We start from the raw sequence: 22633 nt of genomic DNA on the forward strand, positions 1-22633 counted from the left end.
GCCACCATAACCCTACACAGCACAGCCATTGTTTAAGCAGCACGAAAAAAATGTTTTATCAGCAAGAGCAGAACAGGATGGGGCTCGGGGTTGGAATATATACATTGCATGGCCAGGCACGACTCCAACACCATCATTAAGTTTGCTGACGACACAACAGTGGTAGGTCTGATCGTACGGCCCAGTACATCACTGGGGCCAAACTTCCTGCCATCCAGGACCTCTATACCAGGAGGTGTCTGAGGAAGGCCCTAAACATGGTCAAAGACTCCAGCCACCCTAGTCATAGACTGTTCTCGCTGCTACCGCAGGGCAAGCAGTACCGGAGCGCCAAGTCTAGGTCCAAAAGGCTTCTAAACAGCTTCAATCCCCAAGCCATAAGACTCCCGAACAGCTAATCAAATGGATACCCAGACTATTTGCATTGTCTCCCCCCCCCCCCCCCCTTTTACACTGCTGCTACTCTCCGTTTATTATCTATGCATAGTCACTTTAACTCTACCTACATGTACATATTACCTCAATTACCTCGACTAACCTGTGCCCACGCACATTGACTCTGTACCGGTACCCCCTGTATATAGACTCGCTACTGTTATTTTACTGCTGCTCTTTAATTATTTGTTATTTTTAACTTATCTATTTTTTACTTAACACTTATTTTCCTTAAAACGGCATTGTTGGTTAAGGACTTGTTAGCATTTCACTGTAATTCAGTTGTATTCAGCGCATGTGACAAATGAATTTGGATTTCATGCAGCCTAGTTGTATTTATACCATCCCAGCAGCTATCTTAGAAATATAACTTTGCTCTGTGCTTCTCCCAAGCATGCACTTCGTAGACTACAGGCTATGGATCATTTGATTGAGACCACAATTAATAGCCTATAGGCGAACATGATATTGAGTGCCCAGTGCCCATCGGATAATCAGGCACACATCGATACATAGCATAATAAGAACGTAATTCTAAAACCATGCCGCCTCTCGCCCCCTTTTAAAATAATACTAAATCCTCCCGTTGACTGAAATTGAGAAGAGAAAAAAATCCTTCAGGTAACCATTCTGTAAATGTCGATCTGACCCTAACAAGACAGACACGTCATTGCTTACCTGGCCCTCAATATTCATTATGGCTTCTTCTAGATGAGTCTAGAGGGGAAATGCACATCAATAAGTATGCTGGTGAATATAAATATGTCAAACATGTACACATTACACACGATAGCTCTGGTACAGGTTGTTACACGTGGCTTGAGGGTCAAGATGCATGTAACACTCTGGACCACCAGAGCTGTACAAAATTGCAGTTTTACAACAATAAGTCCTTTTTAAAAAGCATTATTGTGAAACAGTCTTATTTCAATTAGCCTACTCTACGTAAAGTATAAATGTATGTCTCAAAAGTATTGTTAACTTGGTAGCAATTCCAGTGTTGTGAGCCTTTCTTTTTAGTATCAATTCGCGCGTGTGTTGTGAGCATTTCCTCAGCGTGAATTTAGCACATTTGTTTTACGACAGTCTAAGTTTTACGACAGTCCAGTTTTCTTCTGTTTTTCAGTGTGGTCGCTAGTTAACTCAGCCACAAAGTCAAAACCCCCGCCCATTCCTAAATTTTATTTGATTAAAATCTGATTTTAAACCTAATCACACTGCTAACCGTATGCCTAACATTAATCTTAAATGAAGACCAAAAAACTCATTTTTATTTACATTCATTTTTAGGATATAGGCAATTTAACTTTGTGGCTGTGGTAACTAGTGCTTCAGTTCTGGTTTTGATTTACAGCACCACAAAAAAGCCACATGCGTTTGCATCGCGTGGAAATAGTTTTTGGCACAATTTGCTCCGGCAGCTGATCTTATTTGTTCTACGAAGGTAGCTATGTTTTTCAAATATATATTTTGTGTATTTCATCAGCTGCAAGAGGCTACCACAATGTGCTCAGCAAAGCATAACGTGATAGTCTTTTGATTTGTTGTAAATACGAAATCCATGTTGGCTAACCCTAGCTAAGTCGAGTTAACTGTTAGCTAGCTTGTTCAATTGATCCCTTCTGTAAAGTTGCAGTGTTACAGTAGTAGCTTAATTTGTTAATGTCAACTAAAACGTTACAGCCATTACAAGTCACTGTACTGATAACTGGAATCACTCGGAAACGTGATATAATGCATCGTACAAGTCAATTAATTAGTTAGTTAACTTCTCCGATGCCAAGAGTTCCTTCCAAGGCCCGATACTTGGTTCATCCAGCCAAGCACTGCTGACGTTATAGTAAAACTACAGTACTTGTATGCTATGTTTTCCTCTCTCAAGTTGTTCTGATTATGAGGGGGTCCCTGAAGAATTTATAACAAACGGGGTTCCCAGCCTCAAAAAGGTTTGAGAACCCCTGCGTTAACTACGTAACGTAGCCCCAAAAAGGGGTTCTCAAACCTTTTTGGGGCTGGGGTCCCCGTTTGTTATAATTCATTTATAGTTTCCGAACTGATTTCCGGCAATTTTACACATTTTTGTCCCTTGTCAGAGAGCTTTGTTGTTGCAGCGTTAAAGCTAATATCCTGCCATAATACTACACATTTCTACTCTATCTATGGGGTTCAGGGTTGATTTGTTATGCTCTGCCCGCTCAGTTTTTCACAAGAAAATGGCCAAACATAGTCAGCTCACCTGCTTTTACTCTATGATTTGAGTTTTAGATCTAAAATGTTTTTAATTATAGAAAAAAATATTTTAAAAGGAATAGTTTCACCATATGAAAACTAGAGCACGACTGACATGGGACTTTTGGATCCGAGTGAAAATATTAACCAATAACCGATATATCTGCTAATATAATAATAAAAATAGCTGGATTTTTTTTTTTTTTTTTTAAAGCTCATAAATCTGATTTAATCAATTTGAGGAATTAACAATGTAAGCACCACATAAAATTTGAGGTCACCTGTATGACAGTCTTTTAAAATAGAAAATATGTTACTCTAGTGAAAGGAGGATAAACTGCACTGATTCCAGCAAAAACATTTACAAGTCTCTGAACTGCCTCATACCAGCCACCTTGAAAACAACAACACAGGACACATTTTCAATGTATTGGTATTTAGCACTGACCCTAAGTGAACGGCATCAAGTACTCTCACAGCTAGTTAGCAGGCTAGATGGTGGCAAAATGTGAATTTGGACCAGTCCCTGACCAATGACAAAGCAAACATCAAAACATAGCTACAAAGTGCTGCTTTGTAACCTTCTGTGTTTTTTTTGTCTCCCAAAACATTTTAATGACAGAGCTTGAGGAATACCCTTTGCAAAAAGTTAATATAACGCACCAGATTTTGCGGGCTTCACCGCTGTAACGTGCATGTTCTTAGCACAGCACTTGCTTTACTTTTGAGCGTAGCATCCATTGTTTGTCACGTCACCCAACATGACCTGGCAAGCTTCTATCTATTCAGCACTCACCTTAGAAGCAGTAATATAGTTCACTCACCTCTGACTGATGTGTATATAGTTGCGTTGTTGGTATAGTGTCCAGTCTTGCAGTAGAGGGCAAAAGCAACATAGGCTTATAGCCATGCAAAGAGTGCCCTCTTCAGGACAAATAATGAAATGCGAAAATATAATTCTATGAAGAACAGCTTTTTTATCAAGTTATGCGCCAAACACTAAATTTGGCACATTTCCTCTACAGAGATACTGAAAAATAACAGCGAGAGAGAGTGAAATCATAGTGGTTTTACATATTACAATAATTTTATAGCCTAGGTTTCATTTACAAACATTGGAGATTCAATAGACACATGCACATTTACGCTGAGTTGCCATCTTCGAGAAACAGAAATTAGCAAAAAGCTGGGATTTGTATTTCATTAATGTTTTATTGAAAAAGTATGGCTTTAAGTATTGACCTTGAGAGAATCAATGTAGTAGGAGCTAGATTCCACAAAGCCTGGTCTCTGCTCCTCTCTGTTGGGGAAATTCATCATAAACTTCCTTCACGAGGGAGGTGGTGTTTAGTCCGCTAGTCAAAATGCTGAGTTTTGGCACTTTAGCAAGGCTTTATTCCCCCCCCCTTTTTTTTTTATTATTATTTTTTTAATACATTTTCCATGTGGTCTATATTAAACGGTACTTAATTTAATATAGCAGGCTTTTCAAGTTCAATATTGGTGCACAATTTCGTGGAACAACCCATTCTATTGTTAGGTCGCTGGTTAGAATTCCTGAGCTAGCAAGGTGAAAATGGATCCCTTGGACAAAATGTAATCTGTCAGTAATATTCGTTTAAAAACTGAGAAATGTTTTCAAAAATGTATTTTAAAATGTAATTTTTCAAAAACCAAATATTACCTTCACGGGACCCCATTTTAGAAACACTGGCGTAGCTAGCTAGTTTTATTATGGCATTTGGAAAAGTTTATTACTGACATTGTTTGAAAAACATATCTAGTCTTTGAAAATGAAATGCAATGAATTGTTGCTATGCCACTTAGCTAATATCATCTATCTATCACAGGCTCACAAGAACATGTCTTTCCGAGGAGGTGGTGGAAGAGGTGGCCGTGGTGGCGGATTCAACCGTGGTGGAGGGGGAAGAGGAGGATACGGTGGTGGTGGAGGATATAGTGGCGGTCGAGGTGGCGGCGGTGGTTTCCGAGGTGGTGGACGAGGAGGCTTCCAGGACTATGGCCCTCCAGAATATGTTGTTGGTAAGATGAATGATTTGGCAATGTGATGATGCACCCATATTGATTAAACACTTTCTCGTGATGTAGGGGGCATTGTTGATGCTTGGCATCCTGAATTTACTCCAGTTGTCTATTAATGTCCATGATGTCTGCCAGGTGTTGCAACCTCTGTTGTCGTAGGTTTACTTGCAGGTGATGATCCATGTTTTTTCTGTACTGACCATATGTCCTTGCTCTTTCCTCCAGCACTAGGGGAGTTTATGCACCCCTGTGAGGATGAAATTGTGTGCAAGTGTGTAACGGAGGAGAACAAAGTTCCCTACTTCAACGCGCCCGTGTACTTGGAAAACAAGGAGCAGATCGGGAAGGTGGATGAAATCTTCGGTCAGCTACGTGACTTTGTATCCTTTCAATGTTTTGTTGTCTAACCTGTATTGTATTTGTGGTTGATTTATATCATTACATTCTTCAGTGATACAAAATACTACTCTCAATGTAAAAAGTTCCATGCTAAGATAATTGTTCTACTGTTTAACACTGAATTTCATGTCATTTGTGACACTGGTTGGCCCCTTAACCTAAAGCTACAGTATTTCTCTGTCAAACTCTCTGATAATATGAAGGCATCCTCGTTCAAAAAATTACAAAAGGTAAGCTATATCAGTTTGTTACATGTAGCAGAGCTTGACCAGTAGTTGCTTAAGTACTTTTTTTCTTGTCTATGATACCCAATCTGGCATCAGTGGGGTTATCTGAGAATGAGGAGCTTTGTGAATGGCAGTGCATTCATGCTTCTTGTGCTTTTTGGAACAGAAATTACAGAAACACCTTCCTCAACTCTCCTGTCAACCAATCATCATCTTGAATCAAACACCGATTCACAAATCTTTGTTTATCAATTTTTTTAGCAGGAGCTCAGTGTGGCCCCTCTGCACAGCCAATGTGTACTTCTGTTTTTACCACAGTTGCATCATAATCCCCCTGCGGAACCTTTGCGCCATGGACACTGGATTGACCATAAATCTGCTTTAGTTATTGCATATAAATGTCTTGACCTGTATTGTGTAACAGCATATTCTGGTCCACAGTTCTACGTAGACCCAATGAAACTCCTACCACTACAGAGGTTTCTTCCCAGACCCCCGGGTGAAAAGGGTCCCCCAAGGGGAGGCAGAGGAGGTAGAGGTGGAAGAGGAGGTCCCCGCGGAGGTAAGAGTGAAATGTCAACCGCTCAGCCCCATGGGTGTTTTTTCTCTTGTGAATAAAAGTGGAAGAATGTTAGTCCATTGATATTCAAACAAAATGAATTTGTCCTCCCAGGTGGATTCCGTGGTGGCAGGGGTGGTGGTGACCGTGGTGGGTTTGGAAGAGGAGGCTTCGGTGGTGGGCGGGGAGGAGGAGGAGGATTCAGAGGAAGAGGAGGTGGAGGCGGACGAGGATTTAGAGGTAAGTCCAAATCCTGGAAAAGGAATCCAAGTGACTGTATAGACAATTTTCCGTTTTTAGATTTCATGATGTGTGTTCCTGTGGCGTTGATGCCTTTTTCTGTCATCCAGGTGGCAGATGATGACAAACACTGTATGCCTCGTGGGATCCTCACCAAGTGTCAATCCCTACAGGAAGCAAATCAGTGCAATGCGATGCTGGAGCTTGGCTCTGTTGGACTTGACATGGAGAACGAACATTGCATCTTTTTATAATGCTCAATTATCAATTAGTTTTGTTTTTGTATACCAATCTATGATGTGTGAATTAATGGCTTTTTATTTAATGAACCTTGAAAGCACTCTGCTGTCACAGGGAATAGTATCATTAATATCCAAGTTTTTGCAACTCTTCAACATTGTTCACACTGGATGGTTTTGGGGTACATTTAGGATGTGTCACTGTATTATACTGTTGAATATGATTGAGAGCTTTCATGTTGGAGTGCAATGTTGATAAGAGACAGAAATTGATAATACCTGGAATTTTATAAAACATAAGGCTTGGTTTTGAAAGTGGAAGATATGATGGACATTAGTATTCATTACAATCAGTGGAAAATATTGTATTTACCCCAGAAATCCAATGTGGTTACAGAGTACTGAAGACACCTTTTGTAAAGAAAAGCCTTTGATTAAACAGTGCTCTGTAGAAGTTTCTCCAGTTTTTATTTGGACATCTAACTTAATGTCTTATTTTTGCTCATGCAAAATAAACAAGTGTTCCAGAATTGGAACAATACCTTCAAATTCAGGTTGATTTGTGTTTATTTCAACACCTTTTGTCAACTGGTCATGTACCGAAAGTTTGCTAGTACCACTGCCAAAAGCAAATAATCCCGCAGTTCTCTGCAAAGGCAAATTATTAATCTTTGACATTTGTTAGCTGTTTGTGTGGGTTAAATGTGATCATTTATGTCTCCAGCATACATTTTTGTCATTCTCATTTCTGTAAAGCTCATTGATGTCCCATATCAGGCTGTAATGTGGCTACTGTGACTAATCTTGTGAGATACTTCTTGCTGTAATAATAGCTATCTGGTCAACAGATGAGATATACTCCACAGTGAGGAAATTACATTGCAGTGTCAAATGTCAATGCCTCACCTCAGGGGCCGATATCCCTGTTCAGTTTGTGAGGCCTAGGCTTTTTTGGCACAGCTAGGTGGGTCGTCGTCCCGTCCCCCCCCATAAACCACAGGGTTGCTGGTTCAAGCATACCCCTTCACCATTTGACAATGTGATCTACTGTATAATAAGGTTAGCTATAATTGGATAATATCCTCCAATAAATGTCATGACCGTGTGCAGTCACTGCATATGCGGTTGGCTGAGGATTCCATGGGTTTCCACAAATCATGGAACACATCGTCATGGGCGCCAACACCTATCCTGATTGGTCGAGACGGAAGTTCTTGAACTGCAACCACCCCTTTCTCTCGTGCTGAAGAAAGAACATGGAGGCAGCTGGGAAGGTAAGCTCGAAGTATATGAAAAATCAACATTGTATACGTTTACATTTTGCGCTTTTAAAATGTGCAATGTTAACATTTTGCCGTTGAAACGACATTAAAGCGTGTATTTTGCTCGCAAAGGCAGATTTTGAATGGACAGTGACCTGGCCGTAGAAGTTCCACGTATAGCCAGCGAGCGATTCCAAGAAACATTGTAGTCTGTTTCATTTTAAGCGGATGTGAATCAAGTTAAACTACCGTTATGCAATTAGAGGGGTCATGGGCTTTGAATGACTCTAGGTAGGCAATAGCCGACCTAACTCCACTATTTACGATGGAGTTGTGGGCGGACTGGAGCTCCGATGTCACATACAATTAAGTTATTAAAAACTTGATTTCAGCACCCAAAGATAGCCCGCAATTGAACCATAATATGGATTTACAGTATACGTTCAACATGACAATTCACGTTTCCAACTCAATCATCAAGTTTTCTGACGACAAAACAGTGGTAGGCCTTTTTCCCAACAACGACGAGACAGCATACAGGGAGTAGGTGGAGAGCCCTGGCAGAGTGATGGGAGCAAAAGAAGCTCCACCTAAAAATAATACAAGACTTCAGGAGACAGCAGAAAGAACACTCTTCATCCACATCGACAGATTGCAGTGGAGAGGGTCAAAAGCTTCAAGTTCATCGGTGTGCACATCCCTGACAACCTGAAATGGTCCCTTCACACATACAGTGTGGAGAAGGCGCAACAGCCCCTCTTCAACCTCAGAAGGCTGAAGAAATTCGGCTTGGCCCCCCATGACCCTCACAAGCTTCTACAAATGCACCATTAAGAGCAATTCGTCAGGCTGTATCACCGCCTGGTACGGCAACCACACTGTCAGCAACGCACACTGCCTTCCCTCCAGGATATCTACAGCACCTAATGTCACAGGAAGGCCAATAAGATCATTACTTCAGCCACACAAACCACGGCCTGTTCACCCTGCTACCATCTAGAAGACGGAGACAGTACAGGTGCATCAATGCTGGAGCTGAGAGACTGGAAAAACAGCTTCTTTCTCCAGGCCATCAGACTGTTAAATATTCACCACTAGCCGGCCTCCACCCTGAACTTAATCACTGTTACTAGCCGGCTACCACCCGACAACGTAGCCTGCTGTCCTATGTACATAGCAGAGGGGGCAGGTGGGAGGAGCTATAGGAGGAAGGGCTAATTGGAATGGCTGGAATGAAATCAACGGAATGGTACTAATTAAAACACATCACACACATAGAAATAACGTGTTCCATTGATTCCATTCCAGCCATTACAATGTGCCTGTCTTCTTATAGCTCCTCCCACCAGCCTCCTCTGGTACATAGACAAACACTGGTCACTTTATAATAATGTTTACATACTGTTTCACCCACTTTTATATGTATAGATGGTAAGAAATTCCACATGAACTTTTAACAAGGCACACCTATTAATTGAAATGCATTCCAGGTGACTACCTCATGAAGCTGGTTGAGAGAATGCCAAGAGTGTGCAAAGCTGTCAAGGCAAAGGGTGGCTACTTTGAAGAATCTCAAATATAAAGTATATTTTGATAGGTTATGGCCTAATGATTTTATTTCAATTCACTGATTTCCTTATATGAACTGTAACTCAGTAAAACCAATGAAATTGTTCCGTGTTGCATTTATATTTTTGTTCAGTATACTACAATTTATTATGGGTCTTTTTGTGACCATAACTAAAATAGAGAGTAGTAGAGACCACATTGCTTTGGCCTCTCAGGACAGTAACATCAGCTAGAATCACAAACGGTTCATTGCTGTTTCAAGTTGTCTCATGTTCGAACCAGTCCCCTCCAGATTAAACTAGAGATTGTATACTGGTTTTAGTAGGCCTGGCTCTAGACTACAGATTAAAGTCCGTCCAACTGCTAAGAGGCCCAGTCACTGCACATACCACCTTCCTCTCTTCAACTGCACTCACCACAGACACCACAATCAATCTTCCAAATCATATTTTCTGTGTATGAAGTTGACTGTTGACACACTGGGCTTATCTCTTCCAGGTGATCAAGTGCAAGGCAGCAGTAGCTTGGGAGGCTGGGAAACCTCTGTCCATTGAGGAGGTGGAGGTGGCCCCACCGAAGGCCAACGAAGTACGCATCAAGGTAACCCTTTGCCAAAAATGTCTAAGACTAATGCTCCTGTATTGTACTTGCATTACATGTCCAGCAACAACATAACCAACAACCTCATCCTGCAATAGACTGCTGTATCTTTGGTTTGTGTGTGTGATACAATATATATTCCTAGAACCATGTCAGTGAGCTCTCGATCTGTAAAACATAACATACTGTTTGAGGCAGGCTGCTCTTCGGCAGGGATGAACTGTTCAGCAGCTGGAATACCGTGGGGAGCTTCTTGTGTTTCCCTGTCTCCCCGCCCAAATAGATTAATTGGGCCAGCTGTGAGGAAGTCATCTTTGGAATATGTTTAACAGGGCCTATCTGGCCCAGTGTTTAGACTAGAGAACGTCAATATGGTATACTCTATAAGCATTTTACCACATTCCTCTAATAGCTAGCCGTCTGTCTTGCACCTTTGAGAGAACCATGTGATAGTTTCAATGGTCAACATAGTAGTTGGTATTGTACTGTAGGGAATAGTCCTGGTAGGTTGAGATGTGGTTCAACAATTAGGGATGTTTTAGGCTAGTTGGCACACATGCTTCATAGCCTACTGGGTGTGATGAATGAATTAACTAATGGCAATGTTGTCTTTCAGGTCTTTGCGACAGGGGTTTGTCACACAGATGCCTTCACCTTGAGTGGCAGCGACCCCGAGGGACTTTTCCCTGTCATCCTAGGTCATGAGGGCGCCGGGACAGTCGAAAGCGTGGGAGAGGGAGTCACCAAGTTCAAACCAGGTGAGGGACTGTGAATATCAACAAAGGTATTATCCCTAAAACAGCGGTTAGAGTATTGGGGCAGTAACCGAAAGGTCACTGGTTCAAATTCCCGAGCCGACAAGGTGAAAAATCTGTCTGTGTACTTGAGAAAGGCACTTAACCCTAATTTGCACCAGGGGCGCTGTACTACTATGGCTGACCCTGTCAACAACACATTTCACTGCACCTATAGTGTATTCATACCCCTTGACTCATTCCACATTTTGTTGTGTTACAGCCTTAATAGATTCCCCCTCATTAACGTAAGTGTTCACACCCCTGAGTCTACATGTTAGAATCACCTTTCGCAGCGATTACAGCTGTGAGTCTTTCTGGGTAAATCTCTAAAAGCTTTGCACACCTGGATTGTACAATATTTGTACATTATTTTTCAGAAAAATATATTTTAAGCTCTGTCAAGTTGGTTGTTGATCATTGCTAGACAGCCATTTTCAAGTCTTGCTATAGATTTTCAAGCTGATTTAAGTCAAAACTGTAACTAGTCCACTCAGGAACATTCAATGTTGTCTTGGTAACCAACTCCATTTTATATATGTCCTTGTGTTTTAGGATCTTGTCCTGCTGAAAGGTGAATTTGTCTCCTAGTGTCTATTGGAAAGAGTTGTTTTTGCATAAAGATAAACGGAATAGAGCTAAGCACAGGCAAAATCCTAGAGGAAAACCTGGCTTTATGCTAAAACAACTCTCTAGTACTTGCCGATGACGAGCATACCCATAACATGATGCAGCCACCGCCATGCTTGAAAATATGAAGAGTGGTACTCTGTGATGTGTTGTCTTGGACTTGCCCCAAGTATAACGCTTTGTATTCAGAACAGACATTTCTTTGCCACATTTTTGCAGTATTACTTTACTGCCTTTTTGCAAACAGGATGCATGTTTCGGAATATATTTATTATGTACAGGCTTCCTTCTTTTCACTCTATTTAGATTAGTATTGTGGAGTAACTGCAATGTTGTTGAGCCATCCTTAGGAGAAAACTATCATAGCCATTAAAGTCTAACTGTTTTAAAATCACCATTGGCTTTGTGGTGAAATCCCTGAGTGGTTTCTTTCCTCTCCGGCAACTGAGTTAGGAAGGACGCCTGTATCTTTGTAGTGACTGGGTGTATAGATACACCATCTGAAGTGTAATTAATAACTTAACCATGCTCAAAGGGATATTCAATGTCTCTTTTAAAATGTTTACCCATCTACCAAAAAGTGCCCTTTGCGAGGCATTGGAAAACCTCCCTGGTCTTTGTGGCTGAATCTGTGTTTGAAATTCACTGCTCGACTGAGGGACTTTACAGTTATCTGTATGTGTTGGGTACAGAGATGAGGTAGTCATTCAAAAATCAAGTTAAACACTATTATTGCACACACAGTGAGTCCATGCACCTTATTATGTGACTTGTTAAGCAGATTTTTACTCCTGAACTTATTTAGGCTTGCCATAACTAAGGGGTTGAATACTTATTGACTCAAGACTCAGTCTTTTCATTTTTATTAACTTGTAAACATTTCTAAAAACATATTTCCACTTTGACATGATGGGGTATTGTGTGTGTAGGCCAGTGACACAAAATCTACATGTATTTCCTTTTATATTCAGGTTGTAACACAACAAAATGTGGAAAAAGTCAAGGGCTGCGAATACTTTCTGAAGGCTCTGTATCTTGTGTATGTGACAATAAAAAAAACGTTTTTATTTTATTTTAGCCCAGGACTAACATGCCAGAATCAAATAATACAAGGACTTGATCAGTTGAATCAGATGACCAGTCGAATCAGATGTTTTGGTACTGGGCTGGAATGAAATAATGTTTGAATTAAATCGTCCTCCTGAACTGTCTCCTTACTAAAAGTCATTTTTATTTCCTAGGTGACACTGTCATCCCATTGTATGTGCCACAGTGTGGTGAGTGCAAATTCTGCAAAAACCCCAAGACCAACCTCTGCGGGAAGATCAGGTAACTAGAAGGGAATCTGGCCCATCATTAGTGCAGCATGAGTCAATTATAGCTTGGAAGGTTGAGGTCAAGCTCATTCTATTTTCAAAGTCAGCCAGGTAGGCAGTGAAGGACTGAGCATATTTGTAATGACAGTTAGAATAATCTCAGATATAGTAAGAACGTATGCTACTCCAGTCTTGGGATTGAAATAGCTGCTGTGCGGGCGAAGAAGCAACCAGTGTTGCGAACACCAACATTGCAACTTAAACCAAATCAAGGCCAAATTCTGTCAGGCAGAGGTCTGAAATAGTTGACAAAAATGTTTCACTCCGGGGGGGGCCCTTCCAGCACTGGGGAACATCCTGCGCGCGTGCGCACGCACTACATCTGTTTCTATGGGCACAAGCACTGTTCATGACAGAAACAGTTTACACCCCTGTTGGTGGAGAGAATTTTGCCGGTTTAAAGCTTGTTTCCTGCAATTCTACGTGTTTTGTCATGGGGGCGCAAAGAAAATGTTGTTTTAATGCAAATATATTTTATTTTCACGTCTAATGTGTATTCATGTGATATTTGGGTGACAAAATTGCTAAAAAACCTTAATAAAACAAGGTTAGCTGACATTGGCTAGTTGATCTGGACATTTCGGACAAGTTATAATTAGCCCTCTAAGCTATGCAATGACTAACATGACAAGATCAACTGATGATGTACTACCCAATTTTGAAATTGCACCTTGTGCATTATACTATTACAACTGGCTGTTACTGATAATCATTCGCCCCCTCCAGAGTAACCCAGGGCCGGGGTCTGATGCCTGACAACACCTCGCGGTTCACCTGCAAGGGCAAGCAGCTGTTCCACTTCATGGGGACCAGCACCTTCTCTGAGTACACAGTGGTGGCCGACATCTCGTTGGCCAAGGTGGATGAGAAGGCCCCCCTGGACAAGGTGTGCTTGCTGGGCTGCGGCATCTCCACGGGCTACGGAGCTGCCCTCAACACTGCCAAGGTTGGTGGGTGACGCCAGGCTGCAAGACAAAGTACCTTGTCTAGAAGTGGAAAGCACAAGCGAAGAGTTACAGCTTTGTGTCATTTGTTTAATCACTTTGTTTTCTATCCTCTGTAAAGTAACTTTCCACTCGTGCAAATACTTAGTTATATGTCCACTGGTTTCAAATTTAGGAAAGCAAATGAATAGGCAATGATCATAATAACACACATCTGACACTAAAACTGTATCACATTGTTTTACTGACAAAAGCCATTCTGTCTCTTGCGTTCCCAACCTACCTCCAGGTTGAGCCTGGCTCCACCTGTGCCATTTTTGGCCTGGGCGCCATCGGCCTTGCCGTCATCATGGGCTGCAAGGTTGCCGGGGCGACCAGGATAATCGGCGTGGACATAAACCCAGACAAGTTTGACAAGGGCAAAGAGTTTGGGGCCACTGAGTTGGTGAACCCCAAGGACCACAGCAAGCCCATCCAGGAGGTGCTGGTGGAGATGACCGACGGTGGGGTGGACTACTCCTTTGAATGCATCGGCAACGTGGCTGTTATGGTAAGACTCCATTTAATAAAGTTAATAATGTCACGTTAATAAATTATTTTGCTGTCTCTCAATTCAATTATCTTCTTATGTCTCTTCCTTCACCAGAGAATAGTTTTTTCAAACGATATGAACAGAAAATATTTTATATTTATATGGAACAATAAAATTGAGAATATTTTAATAAAATATGTTACTGATTTCAAGAGGGTGGGCTAAAACGGACTCATTTAAAGGCCCTGGATGTGACCTTGAAGGTGTCCTGGATACAGAAACTATATTCCAATCCAAACTGGATTTCAGCTAAATTAACTAAATGCGCCATTCTGATTTTCACACAAAACCTCCTACCTTTTCTTAAACATTTCTCTACCAAAACAACAGTATTTTTAGCAGTGCATCTCCATTCCTCCAGGAGGCAATAAAAGCATGGTTACAGTTACAATTCTATCTACCTGAAAACCCTGAGGAAATTCTTCAGCAACTTATTTGGTACAACACAAATATTGAAATTGATGGACAACCTCTTTTTTGGCAACCTTTTATTTAAAAACACATTTATTTTCTAAATGACTTTGTGGACAAGGATGGAACGTTGCTTGATTTTGGAACATTGTGTCGGACGTATATTTGAACAAGTCATATATGCTGAGTTGGTGTCTGCTATACCCCTCACATGGAAGGTTAAGATGAAGATAGAAAAGCACAACATAACTGTGTGCCGTCCTTGCTACAGGTTCTAGGCTAGCTTTCCCATCACTCCATCAAGCAACATATTAACCCTCAGCTTATCATCTTTGGTGACCTCAATGTCCATAGTTATTCAATTAACAACACTATTTTCTGCTAGGTAAAATATTAATATTCAAAACACCCAACCTTTTTAAACAATTTGTTAAGACACCGATTCATCCTTGAAAGTACAATTACTATTAGAAAACAGAAAATTCAACAGCATCAAAGAAAGTGGGAGTGTTGGTTAACTCTTTAGGCATGTTTATTTGACTAAGTTGACTAGAGTTCTATTGAACAATGTTAATTAAAGCAAATATACTGTATGTTATTATAAGGGCAAAATGTTCCGTATGCCATGGAATGTAAGCTAACAATGTTTTGTCATTATTTTTGTATTAGGCTACGCCATGGCATTGTTGTATTGTGTCTGTCTGTCTATTGTTATGTACATTGTCCTCAGTTCTTATGGTTGTCTAACAAAATAAAGACACTCTCCAACACTATGGAAGGTGTTATACTCTTCACCACCAGAGGTCACTGTGGGGGGTACTTCCGGCTTGGACCACATCTGCAAAATACATGTCACTTTGCTAAGCAGATGAGTATTTAGGGAAGCCAATCTTCTGATTATGCTCAATTTGTTGTTTCAGAGGGCAGCTCTGGAGGCGTGCCACAAAGGCTGGGGCGAGAGCATCATCATCGGGGTGGCAGGCGCGGGACAGGAGATCTCCACACGTCCGTTCCAGCTGGTTACCGGTCGTGTGTGGAGGGGCACAGCATTTGGAGGTTAATGTCGTGGATGATTTTCATAAGGAACCTTGCCTTTTTTGACGTAAATGTATTTTACTCTGTAAAGTCACCTGTTTTTTGAATAAATTAGCAGTAATGTGGCATTAGTTATGAGACTTTTTTATGGAAGTATGATAAGTAAGGTAATGCATAGATTCTTCATTATGTTTTCCTGTTCCTTTGTCCCAGGTTGGAAGAGTGTGGATAGCGTCCCCAAACTAGTGACTGACTACATGAACAAGAAGCTGAAGGTGGATGAGTTTGTGACCCACACCTTGCCCTTTGACCAGATCAATGAGGGCTTTGACCTCATGCATGCTGGAAAGAGGTAAATAGATCAGGTGTTGCATCATATTACATCAGTGTGATGTTAGTTTATAAAAATATATACTTCCAACACAAAGTATATTAAAGGCCTTTAAAGCCGTATGCTAATAACCGTATTTTAATTTGTCCTTTACAGTATCCGTACCGTCTTGAAGTTCTGAAGTGCCTCCCTGCCATGTTGAGCATCACACTCACCTCCAGGCCTTTATAAAACAATCACCTTTCATACCCTGTGCACTTAATGTCATTCAACTTTCAGAATTAGCTCTCCAGTCCAGTTGCGTACATATGTGGCTCTGTCCATGTCAATTAGTATCAATAAACATTTTCAAAAAAGCAATTGTCCTCTCTTATGTTTTCTTTACAGTTTGAAATGAAATGTGCCATAGGTACTGGCTATACTTTTTTAATTTTTTTTATTCTGGATCACTCAGAAATAGGGCTTTCCAGACTAAATCTCAACCATTTAATCCTATTGAAATCTGGCAATCATCTGGTTTACTTATGGTTTACTTTTTGATTGATCATGGATGCATCATTGATAGGGACTTAACAGGTAAAATATGATGGAGCAAAACAACGTAGGCACTATTTTGAGCAGAGTATTGGCATGTTTCGATATTGACTGATGTAGTAAGATTGTCACGGAGTCACCCTGGTATCGAAGCATATGAAAATGCATGCACTGATTAATGGAGACTAAATAAAATGTCTGCATTGTGTACAGATGAAGTGGTAATAAAATAGGTGGGTAAACCCTAATGCCTTTAACTAGTTTAAAAAATTAAACGATTTACAAAATAAATAGTGGTCATAGAATTAATTACTGTACTTTGCAAGTGTTCCAAGCAATTTTGAAGTTGGAAGAGCTCACATCTGTGAGCATGCGCAGTTAGGTTTACCATACTTGGTTGTCACGTTGGAAAGCGCAATCCAATCCGCTTTTATGTTTCACATTACAGAATTGTGAATCTGATAATCAGAAGATGGCGACAGCTGAGTCGGTGAGTGATTGCATTAACTCTACATTTTGTAAGATAACGGGCAGTTTTAGGTTACAGTTATACACAAATATATAAAATGTGATATATTAGCTAGTGATGCAAATGTATGGTGGGTGTTGCTGCGAGTGCACGACCACCGCAAATGTGAGAATGATTGTTGGAATGTTCGACTCCTAAGTCGGCTCCTAAGTGAACCACGAGCTGTCGCTAGCTAATCGATTGTGCATGCTGGAGTTGGGGATATAGCAAGTTACAAGACGTCTCAATGTTAGTCACTATACCTTCATAATTATTGAAGGTTAAAAATATCCATGCCCAGCAGTGTCAACCGTTAACAGTATTAGTAACAGGCATGATCGCCACCGCCCCTTCAAGAAAGGTGGCTAGCGAGTTGACCTTTTTGGTGCGTTCCAGGGACAAGTTGCGCCAGTTGGGTGTTTAAAAAAAAGAAGGTTTATCTCAAATGCTAGGTCGCTTTTTGAGATCTCTTCCCCATCTCTCCAGGAATCAAGTTTGAATCCCCCTAATTCCGAGGGGGAAAAAAGTGAAGCAACTGGTCAAGAAGTTGTAAATCCTGAAGATTACATCAAACATCCACTACAAAATAGGTAAGTACTATAGCCGCTTACCTAGCTAGTTCCACATGAAAATACACAACTTGCTATATCCATTGGGATATCAGTATGCACTAATGTTAATGCCTGACTATGGTTTCTACCAGTCTTGTCAGGCATGGGTTAAAATATTACAGGAAGCACTGTATATCCCTAAGTGTACTGTGGTGCTTATCTGCACCATTATCCACAGACCACTTGCCCTGTTACCACAAGGTTGCTGGTTCAAGTACTGCTCATCTTATTATACGCCATATAACAGACACATTTATCCAAAGCGTCTTAGTCATGAGTGAATGCATTTTACATATGGGTGGCCCCAGCGGGAATCAAACCCACAACCTTTGGCATTGCAAGCGCCATGCTCTACCAGCCACACAGGACCAACATCTTCTCCCTCAATCGCTACACAATATGTAAGAAACGTACATAGTAAACTGAAAACTGTCATAAGGTTGACTGGGAGTGTGTTTTGCCTGATGCATTGTCAATATACGCTTATAGGCTATAGACAGGTTGGTTGTTCAGCAACAAAACCGACGCATGTGCAACTATGGGGCAAAACTGACAGGGTTGGCTTAGAACGTTGACATGTAAACTATATTTAGTCACCAAATGTTCATTGAAAATATAAATACATTTGCACAATGAGCTCTTGTCTTTCAAATACATCGTTGTTGGTTAGCTAGCTAGTGAATTCTTGCCATATTAGCATTGCCATGAAATCAGTCAAAACACCTGTTGCTAGCTATCTGACCGTTCAGAATCATAACAAATCATGGCTTCCGGCCACATTGATGCGCACACATTATTTTTGTGACGTCAGCCAATCCATCTATAGTGTTGACATAAAATCGTTGTATTTTGTTTGCTATGCAGATGGGCTCTGTGGTTCTTTAAGAATGACAAAACGAAAACCTGGCAAGCAAACCTCCGTCTCATCTCCAAGTTTGACACAGTGGAAGACTTCTGGGCGTATGTATTTTATTGTAGAAAGTCACCTACAACATCTTACATATATTCAGACTCTGAGTGTCTTACTGCGTCACTAGTATGACTTTCCTCCTGTTTTCCCAGTCTGTATAATCACATCCAACTATCAAGTAACTTGATCTCCGGCTGTGACTACTCACTTTTCAAGGTACGGATGATTTTTCCCTATCTGTAATCTCACACATGCTCCTTTTTCTTCCATACCCTTTTCTACATCCATAACAGCACATTTTTGTTGAGGTTGTGGCCAGTAGCAGCAACCAATGAATTGTCCATAAAACAATTATGTTAATTCACAAATTCAGTTGAGTTATTGACTTGCTCAGTGCCTTTTAGGCTATAGGGCTACACTATGACAGCCAGTTGTCACGTCTCCCAAGGTCTCGTTTCAGCCTGTGGCTTTAGCTTTCACTGCAAGGGTTATGACCCCACCCAAGGAGGTCAGTCTGCCCTAAATAGACCAATACTCAGGCTGTTAAACAGCCTCTATCAGTCATAATTCAATGTCATGATCTTATACTAGTATTGGTTGGCTGCTTTTCACTTCAGTCAGCTTTCAGTTCCATTCCTTATGTCGAACTAGATTTCAGTTTTAGGTTTCATCTATTCCTCTTAAGTAACAACCAAACGAACAGAGTTGTTCTTGGGTATAGCTTAATCCCTTTATCTGAAAACTAGTTTAATCCAAAGCTCATCTATCATGTAGTATCAAGTTCTGCAACCAAAACAAGCAAATGTCGAGGCTGATCTTTGCAGACAAGCAACCCCTGACCTATAAAGGCAAAAAAAGTCATGAATTGAACTTTGCCCTTTTAACCCCTGAGTCTGGTCTGTTTTTGTGCTGCAGGATGGTATCGAGCCCATGTGGGAGGACGAGAGGAACAAGCGTGGTGGCAGGTGGCTCATCACACTTTCCAAACAGCAGCGCAGGGCCGACCTCGACCGCTTCTGGCTGGAAACGGTTAGTACCCCACCCCACCCCTACAGGTCTGATTACACGCACAAAGGGCATAACTACACAAAGATGTATTAACTATTTGTATGTAACCCTACTCTGTAAAGGTTGGTGTATTTATCTCATGTTAAGTGTGTGGGACATAACTCTGCTATCTAGTGGCCTGTCTCACACACACACACACACACACACACACACAATACATATATTCACACAACCTTTTTCCCAGAAGTACACATCTACAAATGCATTACTTGGACATGCAATATATGTCTCAGAAAGTTGATTATGTCTAGCTGTCATTAAAGTATTAAAACATCTGGCTGTCCATGTGCGTTTCAGCTCCTGTGCCTAGTGGGCGAAGCCTTCGATGACCACAGTGATGATGTATGCGGGGCAGTAGTCAACATCCGAACGAAAGGAGACAAACTTGCGATATGGACAACAGACTACGAAAACAAGGATGCCATTACACACATAGGGTGAGCTGGCGTCGCCATACCATTTAGTTAGCCCAGAAAGATGTTGACCCTCTCTTGTTTTTATCCATATCCAGATATTTTTACTAGACTGTGTATTTTCCCTCCTCTGTAGACAAGGGTGGAAGGAGAGGTTAGGCGTGCCACACAAGGTGATCATCGGATATCAATCACACACGGACACTGCCACCAAGAGTGGTTCCACCACCAAGAACAAGTTTGTTGTCTAAGGAGTTTTTTTTGTTGGTTGGTTGGTTGTTTTTCCTTTCCGTTTCCATGGCGTTTGTTGAAATGCTGTTGCGAAGTTTAATCTGCTACCCAATTGAAACCAAAGCTTCAACACAGACAATTGCCTTTATTCAATCAATTGCAATATGATTTCACTACAAAATGGTCTCATTCATATTTGCCCTGAAACAAACCTATACCTTCGATGAAGGGTGGGAATAACCATGAGAATTGAAATACCCCCAAAAAGTTAACCATGTTCTTTTTTTATGAGCCATTTCACTTTTCTTACTGAGGATATACTAGTTGGCTTTTTGTTGATATGTTTTATATTTAACAGCATCACACTCGTAGCTGCCAGGGATTTCTCTGCGTAAGCGTGTTTTTGGGATGCCTAATTCCAAACTAAAAAAATACACTGCTCAAAAAAATAAAGGGAACTAAAATAACACATCCTAGATCTGAATGAATGAAACATTCTTATTAAATACTTTTTTCTTTACATAGTTGAATGTGCTGACTACAAAATCACACAAAAATTATCAATGGAAATCAAATTTATCAACCCATGGAGGTCTGGATTTGGAGTCACACTCAAAATTAAAGTGGAAAACCACACTACAGGCTGATCCAACTTTGATGTAATGTCCTTAAAACAAGTCAAAATGAGGCTCAGTAGTGTGTGTGGCCTCCACGTGCCTGTATGACCTCCCTACAACGCCTGGGCATGCTCCTGATGAGGTGGCGGATGGTCTCCTGAGGGATCTCCTCCCAGACCTGGACTAAAGCATCCGCCAACTCCTGGACAGTCTGTGGTGCAACGTGGCGTTGGTGGATGGAGCGAGACATGTCCCAGATGTGCTCAATTGGATTCAGGTCTGGGGAACGGGCGGGCCAGTCCATGCATCAATGCCTTCCTCTTGCAGGAACTACTGACACACTCCAGCCACATGAGGTCTAGCATTGTCTTGCATTAGAAAGAACCCAGGGCCAACCGCACCAGCATATGGTCTCACAAGGGGTCTGAGGATCTCATCTCGGTACCTAATGGCAGTCAGGCTACCTCTGGCGAGCACATGGAGGCCTGTGCGGCCCCCCAAAGAAATGCCACACCATGACTGACCCACCGCCAAACCGGTCATGCTGGAGGATGTTGCAGGCAGCAGAATGTTCTCCACGGCGTCTCCAGACTCTGTCACGTCTGTCACATGTGCGTGTGAACCTGCTTTTATTTGTGAAGAGCACAAGGCGCCAGCGGCGAATTTGCCACTCTTGGTGTTCTCTGGCAAATGCCAAACGTCCTGCACGGTGTTGGGCTGTAAGCACAACCCCCACCTGTGGACGTCGGGCCCTCATACCACCCTCATGGAGTCTGTTTCTGACCGTTTGAGCAGACACATGCACATTTGTGGCCTGCTGGAGGTCATTTTGCAGGGCTCTGGCAGTGCTCCTCCTAATCCTCCTTGCACAAAGGCGGAGGTAGCGGTCCTGCTGCTGGGTTGTTGCCCTCCTACGGCCTCCTCCACGTCTCCTGATGTACTGGCCTGTCTCCTGGTAGCGCCTCCATGCTCTGGACACTACGCTGACAGACACAGCAAACCTTCTTGCCACAGCTCGCATTGATGTGCCATCCTGGATGAGCTGCACTACCTGAGCCACTTGTGTGGGTTGTAGACTCCGTCTCATGCTACCACTAGAGTGAAAGCACCGCCAGCATTCAAAAGTGACCAAAACATCAGCCAGGAAGCATAGGAACTGAGAAGTGGTCTGTGGTCACCACCTGCAGAACCACTCCTTTATTGGGGGTGTCTTGCTAATTGCCTATAATTTCCACCTTTTGTCTATTCCATTTGCACAACAGCATGTGAAATGTATTGTCAATCAGTGTTGCTTCCTAAGTGGACAGTTTGATTTCACAGAAGTGTGATTGACTTGGAGTTACATTGTGTTGTTTAAGTGTTCCCTTTATTTTTTTGAGGAGTGTATATAAAATATATATATATATTAGTACCAGTCAACATTTTGGACACACCTACTCATTCAAGGGTTTTTCTATATTTTTACTATTTTCTACATTGTAAAATAATAGTGAAGACATCAACTATAAAATAACACATATGGAATCATGTAGTAACCAAAAAAGTGTTAAACAAATCAAAATCAAAATATATTTTATATTTAAGATTCTTCAAAGTAGCCACCCTTTGCCTTGATGACAGCTTTGCACACTCTTGGCATTCTCTCAACCAGCTTCATCTGAAATGCTTTTTTTTCATCTGGAATGCAGTCTTGAAGGAGTTCCCACAAATGCTGAGCACTATAATACATTTTCGGAATGTAAAATTGCTTTCAGTGTAAACTTAAACAGCAAAAGCCAAATAAGGATATATAAAATATGTTTTTTATTTATTTAATATAATCTATC

At 41.4% G+C, this 22633-nt stretch overlaps 3 protein-coding genes across 3 annotated transcripts; all 3 read left to right on the top strand.

The window, feature by feature from the left end:
- The first annotated feature begins 1760 nt into the window (after positions 1-1760).
- LOC120048039 (H/ACA ribonucleoprotein complex subunit 1-like) lies at positions 1761-6924 on the top strand. The gene is made up of 7 exons (XM_038993717.1): positions 1761-1879; positions 4515-4707; positions 4933-5087; positions 5277-5336; positions 5775-5895; positions 6007-6132; positions 6243-6924. Exons 2-7 carry the CDS (start codon positions 4527-4529, stop codon positions 6251-6253), a joined length of 654 nt encoding a protein of 217 aa, XP_038849645.1. The 5' UTR covers positions 1761-1879; positions 4515-4526; the 3' UTR covers positions 6254-6924.
- Positions 6925-7548: 624 nt separating this feature from the next.
- Positions 7549-16272, top strand: LOC120048040 (alcohol dehydrogenase class-3). The gene is made up of 9 exons (XM_038993718.1): positions 7549-7645; positions 9701-9802; positions 10419-10560; positions 12468-12555; positions 13329-13548; positions 13836-14096; positions 15470-15605; positions 15798-15936; positions 16072-16272. The coding sequence occupies exons 1-9, from the start codon at positions 7628-7630 to the stop codon at positions 16094-16096; spliced, it is 1131 nt and encodes a 376-aa protein (XP_038849646.1). The 5' UTR covers positions 7549-7627; the 3' UTR covers positions 16097-16272.
- Positions 16273-16907: 635 nt separating this feature from the next.
- eif4ea (eukaryotic translation initiation factor 4ea) lies at positions 16908-20671 on the top strand. Its single transcript, XM_038992942.1, has 7 exons — positions 16908-16939; positions 17444-17547; positions 18433-18528; positions 18631-18694; positions 19394-19507; positions 19844-19983; positions 20096-20671. The coding sequence occupies exons 1-7, from the start codon at positions 16922-16924 to the stop codon at positions 20208-20210; spliced, it is 651 nt and encodes a 216-aa protein (XP_038848870.1). The 5' UTR covers positions 16908-16921; the 3' UTR covers positions 20211-20671.
- Positions 20672-22633: the final 1962 nt, after the last annotated feature.

The sequence above is a fragment of the Salvelinus namaycush genome, chromosome 5, assembly GCF_016432855.1.
Source record: "Salvelinus namaycush isolate Seneca chromosome 5, SaNama_1.0, whole genome shotgun sequence".
Lineage (NCBI taxonomy): Eukaryota > Metazoa > Chordata > Actinopteri > Salmoniformes > Salmonidae > Salvelinus > Salvelinus namaycush.